The sequence below is a fragment of the Oncorhynchus gorbuscha genome, linkage group LG20 (assembly GCF_021184085.1).
Source record: "Oncorhynchus gorbuscha isolate QuinsamMale2020 ecotype Even-year linkage group LG20, OgorEven_v1.0, whole genome shotgun sequence".
NCBI classification, from domain to species: Eukaryota; Metazoa; Chordata; class Actinopteri; order Salmoniformes; family Salmonidae; genus Oncorhynchus; species Oncorhynchus gorbuscha.
The window spans coordinates 42,378,153-42,399,484 of record NC_060192.1 but is presented as its reverse complement, the minus strand read 5'-3'; the positions used below and the strand labels follow the sequence as shown (position 1 = coordinate 42,399,484).

Sequence of the window (21,332 nt, the reverse complement as noted above, 5' to 3'; positions counted from 1 at the left end):
ATAATAATAATAGTACTAATAATAATGATAATACTATAATAGTAATAATAGTACTAATAATAATGATAATACTATAATAGTAATAATACTAAAAGTACTATAATAGTAATAATAATAATAGTACTAATAATAATGATAATACTATAATAGTAATAATACTATAATAACAATATTACTATAGTAATAACAATATTATGATAGTAATAATAATATTACTATAATAGTAATAATAATATTACTATAGTAGTAATAACAATATTAAATGACTACTACCTCTATCTGTCCATGCTCTTTGAAGGACAGTTTGAAGTAGGAGAACTTGCTCTGCTGGTAGGGTCCTGGCTCCTTATTGGCCGGGGAAGCGTGCAGGTGGACCACTATCTTGGCACTGCAGCGTCAGATACAGAGAGAGAGAGAGGGGTGTTCTGTCATAGATCAAAGATGAACGCATAGTCAAGAGAGAGGGGGGTGTTCTGTTTTATCCAAGTGACTTATAGTATTCATGCGTACATACATGTGACATGTGAGTTGTCCTGCTACAAAGTGGTGGGTATTGTTTCAATAGGCTACATGGTTTAATTAAGAGTCACCTCTTTCCGATACCCGCAGCTTGTTCCTCAAAGTAGATGATCTGAGAAAGGGGTATGGCTATGCAGCATTCCTACACACACACACACACACACACACACACACACACACACACACACACACACACACACACACACACACACACACACACACACACACACACACACACACACACACACACACACACACACACACACACACACACACGTTAGGAGAGTAAATACTAAACACCATCATATCAGGAACATGGAAAAGGTCACACTAGCTAATATGCAGATAAAGCTGTGTATTTTTATGAAGTGTCACTGTACATGATTCTTCAGGTCCCTCCATATTAACTGGTGAGTACTCAGCAGAGCAATTCCAACATCCAACTTGGCCTGGTGGAAAGACAGAGAGGGACAACAAACGGTCAGATATGCAGAAATGTGTATTTGGTCCGACAGCACTGTTGTAAACATCAACAATGACCCCGTAAACGTGTTTGTCAAGGCAAAAGAAACACGCCCATGCAACCAACCAGTGACGTTATTTTATTTCCGATTAGCTGGTTGACTAGATTTATTCCACTATTTCAAAGATGTCTAGCTAACAATGTAACGTTACCGACTAGCTGGTTTCCTGGCAATGCGAGCTTGTTAACATCATACCTTGTCTTCTCCGTCATAAAGTTTGACACCTCGTTGTTGAATCACCAATGTTTCATTCATTTCCAGAAGACCATTTGACCATGTGAATCTGTCCATTTTACTTGAATCAACACAAAATACAAGTATAAATAAATATTTGCCAACTTCTCACAGATCCGACGACATGTCTACTTCCTCAAGGGTGTCCAAAAATATGCCTGTTTGCGCCCCGCGGCCTGATTGAAAATATGATCAATAAATCTATTATTTCACAGTATCTGCCTAAATAAAATATGAGCATACAATGGTCGTATCCTAATTGGTGATTAATATATAGTTCCACTTCAAACAAAAAATATTTGTTCTGAGAAAGTGATCTTTTAACTCATGTTTTGTGAATGGGGTCCTAACAAAGGAAGTTGTCGCAGCGGCTTAGTTTATTGTGGTTGTTATGTACAGTTCAAAATATGTCGATAAACTAAATGTACATACGATAGACGTTGTCAAACGCTTCAGTAAGGATAAAAATTAATTGATATATTCATATTTTTTTCCATAGAGTAATTTGACCCTTTCTGCTCTGGCCTAACAAACTGCAGAGTTAAGCTAACATTAGCCAAGCTGTCAAGTAGCACAGCACTTTCTAGCTAACTAGCTAGCAACTAGATTTTAAACGAGGACAACAAAGAAAACGTCGTAAATACTGTGCCGTTTGTGAATATACTTTGTCTTAAAGTCACATTATGAAGTGTATAGCTCTATTTTAATAGTAAGCTACCAGTAGTTTTGTCGGTTTTTAGATTATGTCAGTGATATTGATTGTACTGTAACGTTAGTCCACTGACTCGAGCCAGGTGGCTATTTAATCAAGGAGTTATTAACACTGAGAATCCGATCAAACATGGATAAGAAATCATTCGACATCGTCTTAGACGAAATCAGGAAGGTAAGTTTGGTTCAGTTAACCCAAGTGGCTAATAAAAATGATTTTAACACCTAAACGACATTGTCAGCTGAATGAGAATCTGGGTTTTCACGAGACTGAATATAATATTATACTTTAAGACGAGGAAGCAGCCATTCAACTTATCATTTTCAAGCTTGATACCGTTCAAATACGATGATGAGCAACTGCAGTCTTTACTTATGTAAATTAATTACGTACCAAAAAAGGTGCAAAAAAATAAATAAATGCCAGGTGTGAAAGGTATTATTTTTGGCCAAGTGATCACGCGCCATATTTCACCTATTCTGCACCTCCTGCAATAGTCGTGGAATTAAAATACAGTAAATAAAGCCTAGCCTATCTAGAAATATACAAACGTGCCCTATATTGTCTACTTAATCTAGTTACATGAAATATTATTGCATTCTGTGAACCGCGGGTGAAACGACAGATTGGTATGAAGTTCATACATACACTGTTGTAGGTGATCAAATCAATGGCCTTTCCTGCTGATGGATCAGCCAACCAACGTGCAGTAATGACTGATTTTTATTGGAGGTACAGAAAATGATTTGGTCATGAACACTTGTTCAAAACAATACTTCAATTATTTCCTGGCATTTTGTCCGGTTACATGTCACTTTAAAAAAAACATTTTTTTTATACATAATGACGATAAACGCCATTCTTTGTTAATAAGTACCGAAAGTATTTTTACATTATTACGCTTGAAAAGCTGGTAAATGGCAAGTTGACTGGCTTAAAGGAGAATCGCCATATTCAACACCTGTAAACCCAGATTCTGGTTCACGGCTCAGCTATCTGGCTATGGAGAGCATAGCAGACGTTATCCACACCACTGACTGATTTATGTACACTAGGAGTCATTTCCAATGGTTTTCACTGGGATTCTTCTCTCTCTGCAGTGCGTGCTAACAGATCAGCGGATTAAGGCGATAGAGCAGGTGCACGGGTACTTCTCCAGCGAGCAGGTACAGTAGCTAGCAGACAGAGAAGGTTGATGAATGACAGCCAGTTACAGAGACATGCTAACCCCCCCCCCTCTCCCTCCAGGTAATAGACATGCTAACCCCCCTCTCCTCCAGGTAATAGACATGCTAACCCCCTCTCCCTCCAGGTAATAGACATGCTAACCCCCCCCTCTCCCTCCAGGTAATAGACATGCTAACCCCCCTCTCCCTCCAGGTAATAGACATGCTAACCCCCCTCTCCCTCCAGGTAATAGACATGCTAACCCCCCTCTCCCTCCAGGTAATAGGCACGCTAACCCCCCTCTCCCTCCAGGTAATAGACATGCTAACCCCCCTCTCCCTCCAGGTAATAGACATGCTAACCCCCCTCTCCCTCCAGGTAATAGACATGCTAACCCCCCTCTCCCTCCAGGTAATAGACATGCTAACCCCCCCTCTCCCTCCAGGTAATAGACATGCTAATCCCCCTCTCCCTCCAGGTAATAGACATGCTAACCCCCCTCTCCCTCCAGGTAATAGGCACGCTAACCCCCCCTCTCGCTCCAGGTAATAGACATGCTAACCCCCTCTCCCTCCAGGTAATAGACATGCTAACCCCCCTCTCCCTCCAGGTAATAGACATGCTAACCCCCCTCTCCCTCCAGGTAATAGACATGCTAACCCCCCTCTCCTTCCAGGTAATAGACATGCTACCCCTCCCCCTCTCCTTCCAGGTAATAGACATGCTAACCCCCCCCCCCCTCTCCCTCCAGGTAATAGACATGCTACCCCTCCCCCTCTCCCTCCAGGTAATAGACATGCTAACCCTCCTCCCCCCTCTCCCTCCAGGTAATAGACATGCTAACCCTCCTCCCCCCTCTCCCTCCAGGTAATGGACATGCTGAAGTACTTCTCCTGGGCAGATCCTCAGATCAAAGCTGTCAAAGCTCTTCAACATGTGAGTGACAACAACAGCCAACTCTGATAATGTTTTGTGTATTCCTGTGTTAACAGATAGATGGTGCATTCGGAAAGTATTCTGACCCCTTGACCTTTTCCACATTTTGTTACGTTACATCCTTATTCTAAATGGATTAAATAAATAAAAATTCCTCATCATTCTACACACAATACCCCACAGTGAGAAAGCGAAAACAGGTTTTTAATGCATTTTTGCAAAAAGCAGCCATGAGGTTGAAGGAATTGTCTGTAGTGCTCTGAGACAGGATTGTGTCGAGGCACAGATCTGAGGAAGGGTACCAAAACATTTCTGCAGCATTGAAGGTCCCCAAGAACACAGTGGCCTCCATCATTCTTAAAATGGAAGTAGTTTGGAACCACCAAGACTCTTCCTAGAGATGGCCGAACTGAGCAACGTCTCTGGAGAGCCCTGAAAATAGCTGTGCAGCGATGCTCCCCATCCAACCTAACAGAGCATGAGAGGCTCTGCAGAGAAGAATGGGAGAAACTCCCAAAATACAGATGTGCCAAGCTTGTAGCGTCAGACCCAAGAAGACTGGAGGCTGTAATCGCTGCCAAAGGTGCTTCTACAAAGTACTGAGTAAAGGGTCTGAATACTTATGGAAATATGAATTTTCAGTTTTTATTTTTATTTTTTAATAAAAATGAATATATACACTTGCAAAAATGTCTAAAAACCTGTTTTTTCTTTTTCATTAGGGTATTGTGTATAGATTGATGAGGGGGGGAAAACCTATTTAATCCATTTTAGAATAAGGCTGTAACGTAACAAAATGTGGAAAAAGTCAAGGGGTCTGAATACTTTCCTAAAGCTCTGAACAAAATGATTATTATAAATGATTATTATAAATGATTATATAAATTATACAATTATAAATTATTAAATAAATTATACAATTAAATGGTACAATGTTTCATGTTGATTGCAGACAGGCCATGTGTAGCCGATGTGATTTATAGGAGATTTAATTTGATCAGGATATTTTCTACCTGCAGGCTGCAATGTTTTTATTTGTTGGCTTCATCTCGGCTATTTTTACATAATTGACAATCAAACTTTCTTTTTAGGTTTGTATCATTTGGATAGAATTTTGATCAACAGGACAATGATTTTGAGACACAAAGACATTTATTAGAAATGAAATGAAACTGTTTCTCACGAAAATGTGCATATGGAAACCGTAACTCACATACAGATCGGGAGAAATGGTAAGATAAATTGGCATTCTGCGAAAGCCGTCAGGAACTGGAGGAGAATAGTTGGCGCCCTCTAGAGGCATTTGTCCTATCTCATCAAATCGTAAGCTTAAAGCATCAGATGAGCTCAATGCCTATCGGGGCAGCAGGGTAGCCTAGTGGTTAGAGTGTAGAGGCGGCAGGGTAGCCTAGTGGTTAGAGCGTTGGACTAGTAACCGAAAGGTTGCAAGTTCAAACCCCCGAGCTGACAAGGCAGTTAAACCCACTGTTCCTAGGCTGTCATTGAAGATAAGAATTTGTTCTTAACTGACTTGCCTAGTTAAATAAAGGTAAAATAAAATAAATATAGTTGATTTAGGGTGTGTCTATAAATGGAAAAATACACGTTTTAAAATGTTCATTAATCGAAAGAACAGTCGATTTTCTACACACAAGCAACAAAGATCTCTAAACTAGAGATAGACATGTGACATCATTTTTAGTTGGGGACAGCCCTAATAAATACATTTCGTAGAAGGTTCTTAGAAATCGATCTTCAGTCGTTGGATATTCTGTTTAGAGTTGGGGTGGGCACGGTTTTAAACCTGTTCACTATGGCAGACTGTCAGTCATCCTCTAAACCTGAGCATTATGGCAGACTCTTGTCAGTCATCCTCTAAACCTGAGCACTATGGCAGACTCTTGTCAGTCATCCTCTAAACCTGAGCACTATGGCAGACTCTTGTCAGTCATCCTCTAAACCTGAGCACTATGGCAGACTCTGTCAGTCATCCTCTAAACCTGAGCACTATGGCAGACTCTTGTCAGTCATCCTCTAAACCTGAGCACTATGGCAGACTCTTGTCAGTCATCCTCTAAACCTGAGCACTATGGCAGACTCTTGTCAGTCATCCTCTAAACCTGAGCACTATGGCAGACTCTTGTCAGTCATCCTCTAAACCTGAGCACTATGGCAGACTCTTGTCAGTCATCCTCTAAACCTGAGCACTATGGCAGACTCTTGTCAGTCATCCTCTAAACCTGAGCACTATTGCAGACTCTTGTCAGTCATCCTCTAAACCTGAGCACTATTGCAGACTCTTGTCAGTCATCCTCTAAACCTGAGCACTATTGCAGACTCTTGTCAGTCATCCTCTAAACCTGAGCACTATTGCAGACTCTTGTCAGTCATCCTCTAAACCTGAGCACTATGGCAGACTCTTGTCAGTCATCCTCTAAACCTGAACATTATGGCAGAGTGTCAATTCCTCTACTTCTACACACAAGCAACAAAGATCTCTAAACTAGAGATAGACATGTGACATCCTGAATTTTTTGGGGGGGATATCCACATAGTCACAAAAAAGAAAGGACTTTTTAATTTATTTTTAATAATAATAAAATGCTTGACTCTCTTGACCAATCAGAACGTTGCAACAACACATGGCAGATGTAAACAGTGGACATGCTGCTTTTTAAAATGTAATTTTGGGCATGAAAAGGCGGTCTGAAAATGGGTAGATAATTACTGAGATCACTACTATCCCCACCCTTTTTGTGACTATGTGGATATTTAGCTAAATACTGGCCTGCATGTTTTGATTCAACTTTTGACTCTTTGTGTGTTTCTTCCAGAAAATGGTTGCCATCCCCACTACCAAAGTGGCCAACATCCTCAACTGTTTTACCTTCTCTAAGGACCGACTGGTGGTTCTGGAACTCATAGCTCTGTGAGTAACTCTACTCCCCCACACACACACACACACACACACACACACACACACACACACACACACACACACACACACACACACACACACACACACACACACACAACAGAGTTTCCTTTTGGAAAATGTGATGCCAGACATGTTAGATATTTACCGGAACCATATGCATTGGGTGTGTAACCTGATTAGGACTCCACCCACTGACCTGATTAGGACTCCACCCACTGACCTGATTAGGGAGTCCACCCACTGACCTGATTAGGAAGTCCACCCACTGACCTGATTAGGGAGTCCACCCACTGACCTGATTAGGAAGTCCACCCACTGACCTGATTAGGAAGTCCACCCACTGACCTGATTAGGAGTCCACCCACTGACCTGATTAGGACTCCACCCACTGACCTGATTAGGACTCCACCCACTGACCTGATTAGGAGTCCACCCACTGACCTGATTAGGGAGTCCACCCACTGACCTGATTAGGAGTCCACCCACTGACCTGATTAGGGAGTCCACCCACTGACCTGATTAGGGAGTCCACCCACTGACCTGATTAGGGAGTCCACCCACTGACCTGATTAGGAGTCCACCCACTGACCTGATTAGGGAGTCCACCCACTGACCTGATTAGGGACTCCACCCACTGACCTGATTAGGGACTCCACCCACTGACCTGATTAGGGAGTCCACCCACTGACCTGATTAGGAGTCCACCCACTGACCTGATTAGGAAGTCCACCCACTGACCTGATTAGGGACTCCACCCACTGACCTGATTAGGGAGTCCACCCACTGACCTGATTAGGGAGTCCACCCACTGACCTGATTAGGGAGTCCACCCACTGACCTGATTAGGGACTCCACCCACTGACCTGATTAGGGACTCCACCCACTGACCTGATTAGGGAGTCCACCCACTGACCTGATTAGGGAGTCCACCCACTGACCTGATTAGGGAGTCCACCCACTGACCTGATTAGGGACTCCACCCACTGACCTGATTAGGGACTCCACCCACTGACCTGATTAGGGAGTCCACCCACTGACCTGATTAGGACTCCACCCACTGACCTGATTAGGAGTCCACCCACTGACCTGATTAGGGAGTCCACCCACTGACCTGATTAGGGAGTCCACCCACTGACCTGATTAGGGAGTCCACCCACTGACCTGATTAGGACTCCACCCACTGACCTGATTAGGGACTCCACCCACTGACCTGATTAGGACTCCACCCACTGACCTGATTAGGGAGTCCACCCACTGACCTGATTAGGAGTCCACCCACTGACCTGATTAGGAGTCCACCCACTGACCTGATTAGGGAGTCCACCCACTGACCTGATTAGGAGTCCACCCACTGACCTGATTAGGGAGTCCACCCACTGACCTGATTAGGGAGTCCACCCACTGACCTGATTAGGAGTCCACCCACTGACCTGATTAGGGAGTCCACCCACTGACCTGATTAGGGAGTCCACCCACTGACCTGATTAGGGAGTCCACCCACTGACCTGATTAGGAGTCCACCCACTGACCTGATTAGGGAGTCCACCCACTGACCTGATTAGGACTCCACCCACTGACCTGATTAGGGAGTCCACCCACTGACCTGATTAGGGAGTCCACCCACTGACCTGATTAGGGAGTCCACCCACTGACCTGATTAGGGAGTCCACCCACTGACCTGATTAGGAGTCCACCCACTGACCTGATTAGGGAGTCCACCCACTGACCTGATTAGGGACTCCACCCACTGACCTGATTAGGGACTCCACCCACTGACCTGATTAGGGACTCCACCCACTGACCTGATTAGGACTCCACCCACTGACCTGATTAGGACCTCCACCCACTGACCTGATTAGGACTCCACCCACTGACCTGATTAGGGACTCCACCCACTGACCTGATTAGGACTCCACCCACTGACCTGATTAGGACTCCACCCACTGACCTGATTAGGACTCCACCCACTGACCTGATTAGGACTCCACCCACTGACCTGATTAGGACTCCACCCACTGACCTGATTAGGACTCCACCCATTGACCTGATTAGGACTCCACCCACTGACCTGATTAGGACTCCACCCACTGACCTGATTAGGACTCCACCCACTAACCTGATTAGGACTCCACCCACTGACCTGATTAGGACTCCACCCACTGACCTGATTAGGACTCCACCCACTGACCTGATTAGGACTCCACCCACTGACCTGATTAGGACTCCACCCACTGACCTGATTAGGGACTCCACCCACTGACCTGATTAGGACTCCACCCACTGACCTGATTAGGGAGTCCACCCACTGACCTGATTAGGGAGTCCACCCACTGACCTGATTAGGGAGTCCACCCACTGACCTGATTAGGAGTCCACCCACTGACCTGATTAGGAGTCCACCCACTGACCTGATTAGGAGTCCACCCACTGACCTGATTAGGGAGTCCACCCACTGACCTGATTAGGAGTCCACCCACTGACCTGATTAGGAGTCCACCCACTGACCTGATTAGGAGTCCACCCACTGACCTGATTAGGAGTCCACCCACTGACCTGATTAGGGACTCCACCCACTGACCTGATTAGGACTCCACCCACTGACCTGATTAGGGACTCCACCCACTGACCTGATTAGGACTCCACCCACTGACCTGATTAGGGACTCCACCCACTGACCTGATTAGGGAGTCCACCCACTGACCTGATTAGGGAGTCCACCCACTGACCTGATTAGGGAGTCCACCCACTGACCTGATTAGGGAGTCCACCCACTGACCTGATTAGGGAGTCCACCCACTGACCTGATTAGGGACTCCACCCACTGACCTGATTAGGGACTCCACCCACTGACCTGATTAGGGACTCCACCCACTGACCTGATTAGGGACTCCACCCACTGACCTGATTAGGGACTCCACCCACTGACCTGATTAGGACTCCACCCACTGACCTGATTAGGGACTCCACCCACTGACCTGATTAGGGACTCCACCCACTGACCTGATTAGGGACTCCACCCACTGACCTGATTAGGGACTCCACCCACTGACCTGATTAGGGACTCCACCCACTGACCTGATTAGGGACTCCACCCACTGACCTGATTAGGGACTCCACCCACTGACCTGATTAGGGACTCCACCCACTAACCTGATTAGGGACTCCACCCACTGACCTGATTAGGGACTCCACCCACTGACCTGATTAGGGAGTCCACCCACTGACCTGATTAGGGAGTCCACCCACTGACCTGATTAGGACTCTTAGATTATGGTAATTCATATTAACAGAACAGTTAGATTATGGTAATTCACATTAACAGAACAGTTAGATGATGGTAATTCATATTAACAGAACAGTTAGATTATGGTAATTCACATTAACAGAACAGTTAGATGATGGTAATTCACATTAACAGAACAGTTAGATGATGGTAATTCATAATATTAACCGTGTGTTCAGTGACAGTATTACCAAACAGGAATATAAATGCAACATGCAACAATTACAAAGGTTTTTTTGAAACTGATATAGTCTCTGTATCTGTGTACGTGTGATAAATAAGATACATGACGAAGATACTGTACACACGCACCAACTTAATTCCACCAAATTTAGCTAATTAACCTATAGACCGATAACATGTATTTATTGAGTAGGCAAAAAAAAAAGCATTATTTAGAAATGTTATATATATATATATATGTTATGTTATTCTATCCTCGTGGGGACCAAAACATTTATTTCCATTCAAAATCCTATTTTTCATAACCTTAACCCTGACCCTACATCTAACCACTAACCCCTCACCCTAATCCTAATTGTAACCCCTAAACTTAAAGTAGCCTTTTTCCCCCATGGCTACTTGGGAATTGTCCCCACAAGGGTGAATGTTATTTATTGTAGTATCTTTGTGGGGACTTTGAGGGGATTTAAGGGCCCTACAAGTATAGAAGAACCAACCAACAAACCTGTGTTCTAGATCCTCATGGTCCTTCTGTAGCTCAGTTGGTAGAGCATGGCGCTTGTAACGCCAGGGTAGTGGGTTCGATCCCCGGGACCACCCATACGTAGACTGTATGCACACATGACTGACTGTAAGTCGCTTTGGATAAAAGCGTCTGCTAAATGGCATATATTATTATATATATATTATACTGTATGTGTTCTGAGTAACTCTACATCTGGGCTGTATTCATTAGTAGACACTGTAGCAAAACCATTCTGCAACGGGAGAAACAAGCATTTCTTATTGGACGAGTTCTGATTTGCTTCCGTGATTTCGTTACTAGTGAATAGGCCTAAACATTACTTGATGTAGGAAGGCTGGGACATCCTTGAATGTGCTAATGACTTCAAATCTAATCAGTTGATGGATCACGACAGCTACTCGATTAGTTAGTTGATTGATTGGCGGATTGATTGGTTAGTTAACAACCGCGGTGGGTTGTGCTCTTCTGCCAGGAATATCTCTGATGCCCAGAACTACCGTCCCGTAGAGGACCTGTTCCGTATTCACCTGTCTGAGAAGAAACGAGCCCGCAGGATCCTAGAGCAGGTAACACTGTCCTGTACTGCTCTAGCTGTGTTGTGATCTGTTCTACGTGTGTACTGTTATATATTCTAGGTGTGTAATGTCATGTATTCTAGGTGTGTAATGTCATGTATTCTAGGTGTGTTATGTCATGTATTCTAGGTGTGTTATGTCATGGCGTACTGTATTCTAGGTGTGTTATGTCATGTATTCTAGGTGTGTTATGTCATGTATTCTAGGTGTGTTATGTCATACTGTATTCTAGGTGTGTTATGTCATGTATTCTAGGTGTGTTATGTCATGTATTCTAGGTGTGTTATGTCATGTATTCTAGGTGTGTAATGTCATGTATTCTAGGTGTGTTATGTCATGTCATGGCGTATTCTAGGTGTGTTATGTCATAGGTGTGTTATGTCATGTATTCTAGGTGTGTTGTCATGGCGTACTGTATTCTAGGTGTGTAATGTCATGTATTCTAGTATTCTAGGTGTGTTATGTCATGGCGTACTGTATTCTAGGTGTGTTATGTCATGTCATGGGGTACTGTATTCTAGGTGTGTTAGGCTCCAGTAGCCGTATGATCTAGGTGTGTTATGTCATTCTTGTGGTCATGGCGTACTGTATTCTAGGTGTGTTAGGTCTGGCAGGGATGATCCCAGGGAACCCTTACCCTAAAGGCAAGCCCAGCCAGACCACGGGCACCTTCCCTGTAAGTAATATAACCTAACGTGTGTGTGTGTGTGTGTGTGTGTGTGTGTGTGTGTGTGTGTGTGTGTGTGTGTGTGTGTGTGTGTGTGTGTGTGTGTGTGTGTGTGTGTGTGTGTGTGTGTGTGTGTGTGTGTGTGTGTGTGTGAAACATGCAAAGTGTTGGTTTCATGGGCTGAAATAAAGGATCCCAGAAATGTTCCATACACACAAAATACTTTTTTTTTCTCTTAAATTTTCTCTTAAAGTTATTTACATCCCTGTTTGTGAGCGTTTCTCCTTTGCCAAGCTGATTAAACAGCATGATCATTACACAGGTGCACCTTGTGCTGGGGACACACACAAAAAAAGGCCACTCTAAAATGTGCTATAGTGTCACACAACACAATGCAACAGATGTCTCAAGTTTTGAGGGAGCGTGCAGTTGCCATGCTGACTGCAGGAATGTCCACCAGAGCTGTTGCCAGATAATTTAATGTTCAATTCTCTACCATAAGCCGCCTCCGTTGTTTTAGAGAACTTGGCAGTACGTCAGCATATGTGTGAACTCCTTCAAGACTGTTGGAAAAGCATTCCAGGTGAAGCTGGTTGAGAGAATGCCAAGAGTGCAAAGCTGTCATCAAGGCAAGCATTTCTTATTGAACTAGTTCTGATTGCTTCCGTGATTTCGTTACGAGTGAATAGGCCTAAACCCTACTCTATATCGGAAGGATGGGACATCCTTGAATGTGCTAATGACTAAATCTAATCAGTTGACGGATCACATCAGCTACTTGGTTAGTTTGTTCATTGAATAATCTAATTAAATAATTTAACCCTTTTTTTGGTTACTACATGATTCCATATGTGTTATTGAGATGTTTAATGTTGATGTCTTCACTATTATTCTACAATGTAGAAAAGCCCTGGAATGACTAGATAATGGTCAACATGAAGAAAAGCCCTGGAATGACTAGATAATGGTCAACATGAAGAAAAGCCCTGGAATGACATGAAGAAAAGCCCTGAAGAAAAGCCCTGGAATGACTAGATAATGGTCAACATGAAGAAAAGCCCTGGAATGACTAGATAATGGTCAACATGAAGAAAAGCCCTGGAATGACTAGATAATGGTCAACATGAAGAAAAGCCCTGGAATGACTAGATAATGGTCAACATGAAGAAAAGCCCTGGAATGACTAGATAATGGTCAACATGAAGAAAAGCCCTGGAATGACTAGATAATGGTCAACATGAAGAAAAGATAATGGTCAACATGAAGAAAAGCCCTGGAATGACTAGATAATGGTCAACATGAAGAAAAGCCCTGGAATGACTAGATAATGGTCAACATGAAGAAAAGCCCTGGAATGACTAGATAATGGTCAACATGAAGAAAAGCCCTGGAATGACTAGATAATGGTCAACATGAAGAAAAATGCCCTGAAGAATGACTAGATAATGGTCAACATGAAGAAAAGCCCTGGAATGACTGGAATGATAGATAATGGTCAACATGAAGAAAAGCCCTGGAATGACTAGATAATGGTCAACATGAAGAAAAGCCCTGGAAAGCCCTGGAATGACTAGATAATGGTCAACATGAAGAAAAGCCCTGGAATGACTAGATAATGGTCAACATGAAGAAAAGCCCTGGAATGACTAGATAATGGTCAACATGAAGAAAAGCCCTGGAATGACTAGATAATGGTCAACATGAAGAAAAGCCCTGGAATGACTAGATAATGGTCAACATGAAGAAAAGCCCTGGAATGACTAGATAATGGTCAACATGAAGAAAAGCCCTGGAATGACTAGATAATGGTCAACATGAAGAAAAGCCCTGGAATGACTAGATAATGGTCAACATGAAGAAAAGCCCTGGAATGACTAGGTGTGTCCAAACTTTCGACTAGATGTTTTTTTAAGAGAAAGGCCATGTTGCAGCAGTGCGACATGGAAATAGAAGAAAAAAAACCCTGCAATCCGCGACCAGTACATTTTCACCCACAACATCATTTTTTCAAAGTAGCCCAATTTTACAGAATCCTATTTTCTACGCTTCAGCTGAGCGGCTTCCACGAGCGCTGCAGATCCCCCCCAGCTGGAACCTAGGCTTCATTGAAAATGAATGGGGCCACCGCCACACATCTGTCAGTAGACCAGCTTGTAAAAAAGAAATACTATAGTATCCTTAGTTCAACACCTAGTGTATGGAGCGATTTCAGTACCAACAGGAATTGTATTTGAATTCTTTAATTTTTAATTTCTATTAGTCTTAACCCAGTTAGACACATGTTAATCTAATGATTACCCTTGCTGGAGACTTGAAACCAACACATATAACATGTCTTCAGGTCTCAGTCAAACCACGCTCTTTTGATGAGTAACCTTGCTGGGTCTTAAAGACTTGGCCTAACAGACGAACATCTGTGATGAGTATCCTTGCTGGGTCTTAAAGACTTGGTGTAACAGACAAACATCTGTGATGTGTATCCTTGCTGGGTCTTAAAGACTTGGTGTAACAGACAAACATCTGTGATGAGTATCCTTGCTGGGTCTTAAAGACTTGGTGTAAAAGACAAACATCTGTGATGAGTATCCTTGCTGGGTCTTAAAGACTTGGTCATAACAGACAAACATCTGTGATGAGTATCCTTGCTGGGTCTTAAAGACTTGGCCTAACAGACAAACATCTGTGGGTCTTAAAGACTTGGCATAACAGACAAACATCTGTGATGAGTATCCTTGCTGGGTCTTAAAGACTTGGTGTAACAGACAAACATCTGTGATACTCCTCAGCCTGAAGTGTTACCACTTGCGTAATTAAAGAAGGCCTTTTTTTTAATAGCACGATGGGTTGGATTGCTTCAGGAGGGCGGTCACGTGTGTTTGCCGAGTCAGAGGTCCTGATTTCAAGTCTCGGTATGAGCTGAATCAGGGGTTTACTCGTTAAGCAAGCAGCGTATCGTCTTTTACCTGAGCTTCCTGAACTTATACCTATAGGCTTTAGATACAGTGGGGAGAACAAGCATTTGATACGCTGCTGATTTTGCAGGTTTTCCTACTTACAAAGCATGTAGAGGTCTGTAATTTCTATCATAGGTTCACTTCAACTGTGAGAGACGGAATCTAAAACAAAAATCCAAAAAATCACATTGTATGATTTTTAAGTAATTAATTTGCATTTCCCCACTGTAAGTGGGCTAACACAGTCTTGTACCATGCAGGAGACCTGGTTCGAACCCAGTCAGTCACAAGAGCAAGATTAAATAAGGAGTGGATTGCCTATCCTTTGACAGGGCTATTCAGCTAATAATAATAATATATGCCATTTAGCAGACGCTTTTATCCAAAGCGACTTACAGTCATGTGTGCATACATTCTACGTATGGGTGGTCCCGGGGATCGAACCCACTACCCTGGCATTACAAGCGCCATGCTCTACCAACTGAGCTACACAGGACCATATATATATATTATATATTATTATATTACTATTCAGCTATTTTCTAATGGGGGTCAAATTGTGTGTTTTGTGACACTCCCTTCAGCCTGTAATCTTCATCGAGGGGTACAGAAGGCACGTCCATGCTCCAGGGAGACTTGGCTTTCACGGGGAGAAAATACATTCAACATGCCACGTTTTGGCTTCAGAAACTGCCAGAAGCTTCTGGTTACCACAGAGACCGTTTGATTCTATGTGTTCTCCTCTATAGTTTGTAAACTTGATACACAGACAATGAATGCAATATTTAACATATTGACAATATAAATATTGAATTTGAATATCAGATTCAATTGAAATTGTATTTTTAAACTGAATTTATATATTAATTCAATTCAGTTTCAAATCAGGAAATACAAGTTCAATTAAACATTCACAAATGTTAAATTCAAATTCAATATCCTAATTCAAATTGACCTCGTCAAGACCCCATTGGTTTCAAAAGTGGGACGACGTCATTGGTTAGTTTGCCGTAGCTGAGTCTGAGGCACCGTTCGGTTTCCATGATAAAAGAGGAAGTTGTGGATCCCTACATGATGCTCGAGGACATTGTTTTTTATGGTACTTTTCAGATCTATTTTATTTTCTGAGAAATGTGAGGACTGGCATCCGTTGAAAAGTTCGTTGAAAAGTCAATCAACTAGGATAGGATAAAGTAATCCTCTCACCCCCCCCCCCCCTTAAAAGATCTAGATGCACTATTGTAAAGTGGCTGTTCCACTGGATGTCATAAGGTGAATGCACCAATTTGTAAGTCGCTCTGGATAAGAGCATCTGCTAAATGACTTAAATGTAAATGTATGTATGGTCTAATTTGAACATTTTATAAATGTCAGTACGGTATCGTCATTGACATGACACAACAACCATTTTGTTTTCTATTTCTCCTGTCAGGGAACTCCTGCAAAGAAGGAGGGAGAGGAGACCCCTGCCAACACCGAGGGGAAAGGCATCGCAGCCCGCATCATTGGACCATTCAAACCAGTAAGGATCAGGCTGTACTTTCATTCTCAACCACTAGGTGGAGCTCTTTATTTCAAAACAAGTCTGAAACGAGTCCAAAATGGCACCCTAATTCCCTTGCACTACTTTTGGCCCGGGCTCACTATCTAGGGAATATGGTACCATTTGGGAAGACACATGAATGATCACCTTTCACAAGATCTATTTACAAAATGTTTGTCAAAAAAACATAAAAAATATTTTAAAAAGGACAAAAGTTGAATCGAACCACTGTGAGACTTAGTTTTCTGCTTCAGGAAGTCAGATTCATTATTTTGATTGGTCAGTGAGTCAGATTCATTATTTTGATTGGTCATTGAGTCAGATTCATTATTTTGATTGGTCAGTGAGTCAGATTCATTATTTTGATTGGTCAGTGAGTCAGATTCATTATTTCGATTGGTCAGTGAATAATTTAGTATCATTATGTTTGTTTTTCTTCTTCTCTCCTCCAGTCTCCGTCGTCCTACAACCCTCAGCGGCCGGTACCCTACCCCATTCCCCCCTGCAGACCTCACGCCACCATCGCACCGAGTAAGACCACCTGAATACTAAACACAGACCATAACACAGACCACCTGAATACTAAACACCTACCATAACACAGACCACCTTAATACTAAACACAGACCACCTTAATACTAAACACCTACCATAACACAGACCACCTGAATACTAAACACAGACCACCTGAATACTAAACACCTACCATAACACAGACCACCTTAATACTAAACACAGACCACCTGAATACTAAACACCTACCATAACACAGACCACCTTAATACTAAACACAGACCACCTGAATACTAAACACCTACCATAACACAGACCACCTTAATACTAAACACAGACCACCTTAATACTAAACACCTACCATAACACAGACCACCTGAATACTAAACACAGACCACCTTAATACTAAACACAGACCACCTTAATACTAAACACAGACCACCTTAATACTAAACACCTACCATAACGCAGACCACCTGAATACTAAATAAACACCTACCATAACACAGACCACCTGAATACTAAACACAGACCACCTGAATACTAAACACCTACCATAACACAGACCACCTTAATACTAAACACAGACCACCTTAATACTAAACACAGACCATAACACAGACCACCTGAATACTAAACACCTACCATAACACAGACCACCTTAATACTAAACACAGACCATAACACAGACCACCTTAATACTAAACACAGACCACCTTAATGCTAAACACAGACCATAACACAGACCACCTTAATACTAAACACAGACCACCTTGATACTAAACACAGACCATAACACAGACCACCTTAATACTAAACACAGACCACCTGAATACTAAACACAGACCACCTTAAAACTAAACACAGACCACCTTAATACTAAACACAGACCACCTTAATACTAAACACAGACCACCTTAATACTAAACACAGACCACCTTAATACTAAACACAGACCACCTTAATACTAAACACAGACCATAACACAGACCACCTTAATACTAAACACAGACCAGCTGAATACTAAACACAGACCACCTTAATACTAAACACAGACCAGCTGAATACTAAACACAGACCACCTGAATACTAAACACAGACCACCTGAATACTAAACACAGACCACCTACATTGACCGTGTGCAGTAGATCACTTCTGCTGGGTGTTGACCAACAATAAAAACAACAGAAAATGTGGTGAGAGGTGATTGGACGACCACTCGCTGACAACGTTCCTATTGGTCTGTTCTTGCCCTTTTAAACGTAGACCTCCTCACCTCAGTGCCTCTTCTGTGACCGATAACAAGAGAGATCAGGGAAGAGAGAGTGGTAGTGTTTTTAATTCTGTTCCTCTCACTATGCTCTGAGTTCAGACTGCAGACTTGGCACGGTTCAGTAGGGTGTGTGTCTGTGTGTAGCAGTGTTAATGTGTTACCATGCGTCTCAGGTAGGTACAACAACGCAGGGCTGGTATCAGTGGGCGGGGTCATAACGGCCAGCGTTCTCCCCCCACCCTACAGCGCCAGCACCAAGCCCACAGGTACGACCAGGGGACTTGGGGGTGTGTGAGACAGAGAGAAAGTCTTGTCTGTCTGTGAGAATGAGCATCTCTCTTAGCTTGCTGCCTAACCTCCTGGCTTACCTGCCCTTCTCAGAGGAAGCTAGCTATCCTTGGATCTGTCTGTCTATATCCCAATCATCTCTATGGCTACCAGCTTCACCGCCACTAAACTGTGCTAGGTAGAGTGAGAAATAACCAGCTGACACAGTGTCTTAGACCTCACCTCTCTGTTTCCTGTTTCCTGTTCTAATAGAAGGTTATTGGTTAACCAGCTGACACAGTGTCTTAGACCTCACCTCTCTGTTTCCTGTTTCCTGTTCTAATAGAAGGTTATTGGTTAACCAGCTGACACAGTGTCTTAGACCTCACCTCTCTGTTTCCTGTTTCCTGTTCTAATAGAAGGTTATTGGTTAACCAGCTGACACAGTGTCTTAGACCTCACCTCTCTGTTTCCTGTTTCCTGTTCTAATAGAAGGTTATTGGTTAACCAGCTGACACAGTGTCCAGTTTCCTGTTTCTGACACAGTGTCTGAGACCTCACCTCTCTGTTTCCTGTTTCCTGTTCTAATAGAAGGTTATTGGTTAACCAGCTGACACAGTGTCTGAGACCTCACCTCTCTGTTTCCTGTTTCCTGTTCTAATAGAAGGTTATTGGTTAACCAGCTGACACAGTGTCTTAGACCTCACCTCTCTGTTTCCTGTTTCCTGTTCTAATAGAAGGTTATTGGTTAACCAGCTGACACAGTGTCTTAGACCTCACCTCTCTGTTTCCTGTTTCCTGTTCTAATAGAAGGTTATTGGTTAACCAGCTGACACAGTGTCTGAGACCTCACCTCTCTGTTTCCTGTTTCCTGTTTCCTGTTCTAATAGAAGGTTATTGGTTAACCAGCTGACACAGTGTCTGTTCTAGACCTTATTGGTTAACCAGCTGACTCAGTGTTTCCTGTTTCCTGTTTCCTGTTCTAATAGAAGGTTATTGGTTAACCAGCTGACACAGTGTCTTAGACCTCACCTCTCTGTTTCCTGTTTCCTGTTCTAATAGAAGGTTATTGGTTAACCAGCTGACACAGTGTCTTAGACCTCACCTCTCTGTTTCCTGTTTCCTGTTCTAATAGAAGGTTATTGGTTAACCAGCTGACACAGTGTCTGAGACCTCACCTCTCTGTTTCCTGTTTCCTGTTCTAATAGAAGGTTATTGGTTAACCAGCTGACACAGTGTCTTAGACCTCACCTCTCTGTTTCCTGTTTCCTGTTCTAATAGAAGGTTATTGGTTAACCAGCTGACACAGTGTCTTAGACCTCACCTCTCTGTTTCCTGTTTCCTGTTCTAATAGAAGGTTATTGGTTAACCAGCTGACACAGTGTCTTAGACCTCACCTCTCTGTTTCCTGTTTCCTGTTCTAATAGAAGGTTATTGGTTAACCAGCTGACACAGTGTCTTAGACCTCACCTCTCTGTTTCCTGTTTCCTGTTCTAATAGAAGGTTATTGGTTAACCAGCTGACACAGTGTCTTAGACCTCACCTCTCTGTTTCCTGTTTCCTGTTCTAATAGAAGTTTCCTGTTTCCTGTTCTAATAGAAGGTTATTGGTTAACCAGCTGACACAGTGTCTTAGACCTCACCTCTCTGTTTCCTGTTCTAATAGAAGGTTATTGGTTAACCAGCTGACACAGTGTCTGAGACCTCACCTCTCTGTTTCCTGTTTCCTGTTCTAATAGAAGGTTATTGGTTAACCAGCTGACACAGTGTCTGAGACCTCACCTCTCTGTTTCCTGTTTCCTGTTCTAATAGAAGGTTATTGGTTAACCAGCTGACACAGTGTCTGAGACCTCACCTCTCTGTTTCCTGTTTCAAGTAAATAATCATAACAAACTAGTTTACACATTACTCATCAGTATCCGTCCCAAATGGAACCCTATTCCCTATATAGTGCACTACTTTAGACCAGAGCCCTATGGAACCCTATTCCCTATTATAGTGCACTACTTTAGACCAGAGCCCTATTCCCTATATAGTGCACTACTTTAGACCAGAGCCCTATGGAACCCTATTCCCTATATAGTGCACTACTTTAGACCAGAGCCCTATGGCACCCTATTCCCTATATAGTGCACTACTTTAGACCAGAGCCCTATATAGTGCACTACTTTAGACCAGAGCCCTATGGAACCCTATTCCCTATATAGTGCACTACTTTAGACCAGAGCCCTATGGAACCCTATTCCCTATATAGTGCACTACTTTAGACCAGAGCCCTATGGAACCCTATTCCCTATATAGTGCACTACTTTAGACCAGAGCCCTATGGCACCCTATCCCCTATATATAGTGCACTACTTTAGACCAGAGCCCTATAGAACCCTATTCCCTATATAGTGCACTACTTTAGACCAGAGCCCTATGGCACCCTATCCCCTATATATAGTGCACTACTTTAGACCAGAGCCCTATAGAACCCTATTCCCTATATAGTGCACTACTTTAGACCAGAGCCCTAT

The 21,332-nt window shown here is 43.0% G+C and overlaps 2 protein-coding genes across 2 annotated transcripts in view; one reads left to right on the top strand and one right to left on the bottom strand.

The window, feature by feature from the left end:
* Window positions 1-258: 258 nt before the first annotated feature.
* Window positions 259-1,443, bottom strand: vps36 (vacuolar protein sorting 36 homolog). Its single transcript, XM_046317106.1, has 4 exons — window positions 1,239-1,443; window positions 900-968; window positions 591-661; window positions 259-388 (listed from the first exon to the last, which is right to left on the bottom strand). Exons 1-4 carry the CDS (start codon window positions 1,332-1,334, stop codon window positions 259-261), a joined length of 366 nt encoding a protein of 121 aa, XP_046173062.1. The 5' UTR covers window positions 1,335-1,443.
* A 188-nt stretch (window positions 1,444-1,631) lies between these two features.
* The window catches only part of proser1 (proline and serine rich 1), a 42,831-nt gene continuing 23,130 nt past the window's right edge, over window positions 1,632-21,332 (top strand). Inside the window, 9 exon segments of the mRNA XM_046318204.1 lie at window positions 1,632-2,163; window positions 3,090-3,155; window positions 4,024-4,092; window positions 6,927-7,021; window positions 11,495-11,634; window positions 12,212-12,273; window positions 16,651-16,740; window positions 17,214-17,292; window positions 18,721-18,813. Coding sequence (XP_046174160.1) covers window positions 2,119-2,163; window positions 3,090-3,155; window positions 4,024-4,092; window positions 6,927-7,021; window positions 11,495-11,634; window positions 12,212-12,273; window positions 16,651-16,740; window positions 17,214-17,292; window positions 18,721-18,813 — 739 coding nt within the window. The 5' untranslated portion in view covers window positions 1,632-2,118.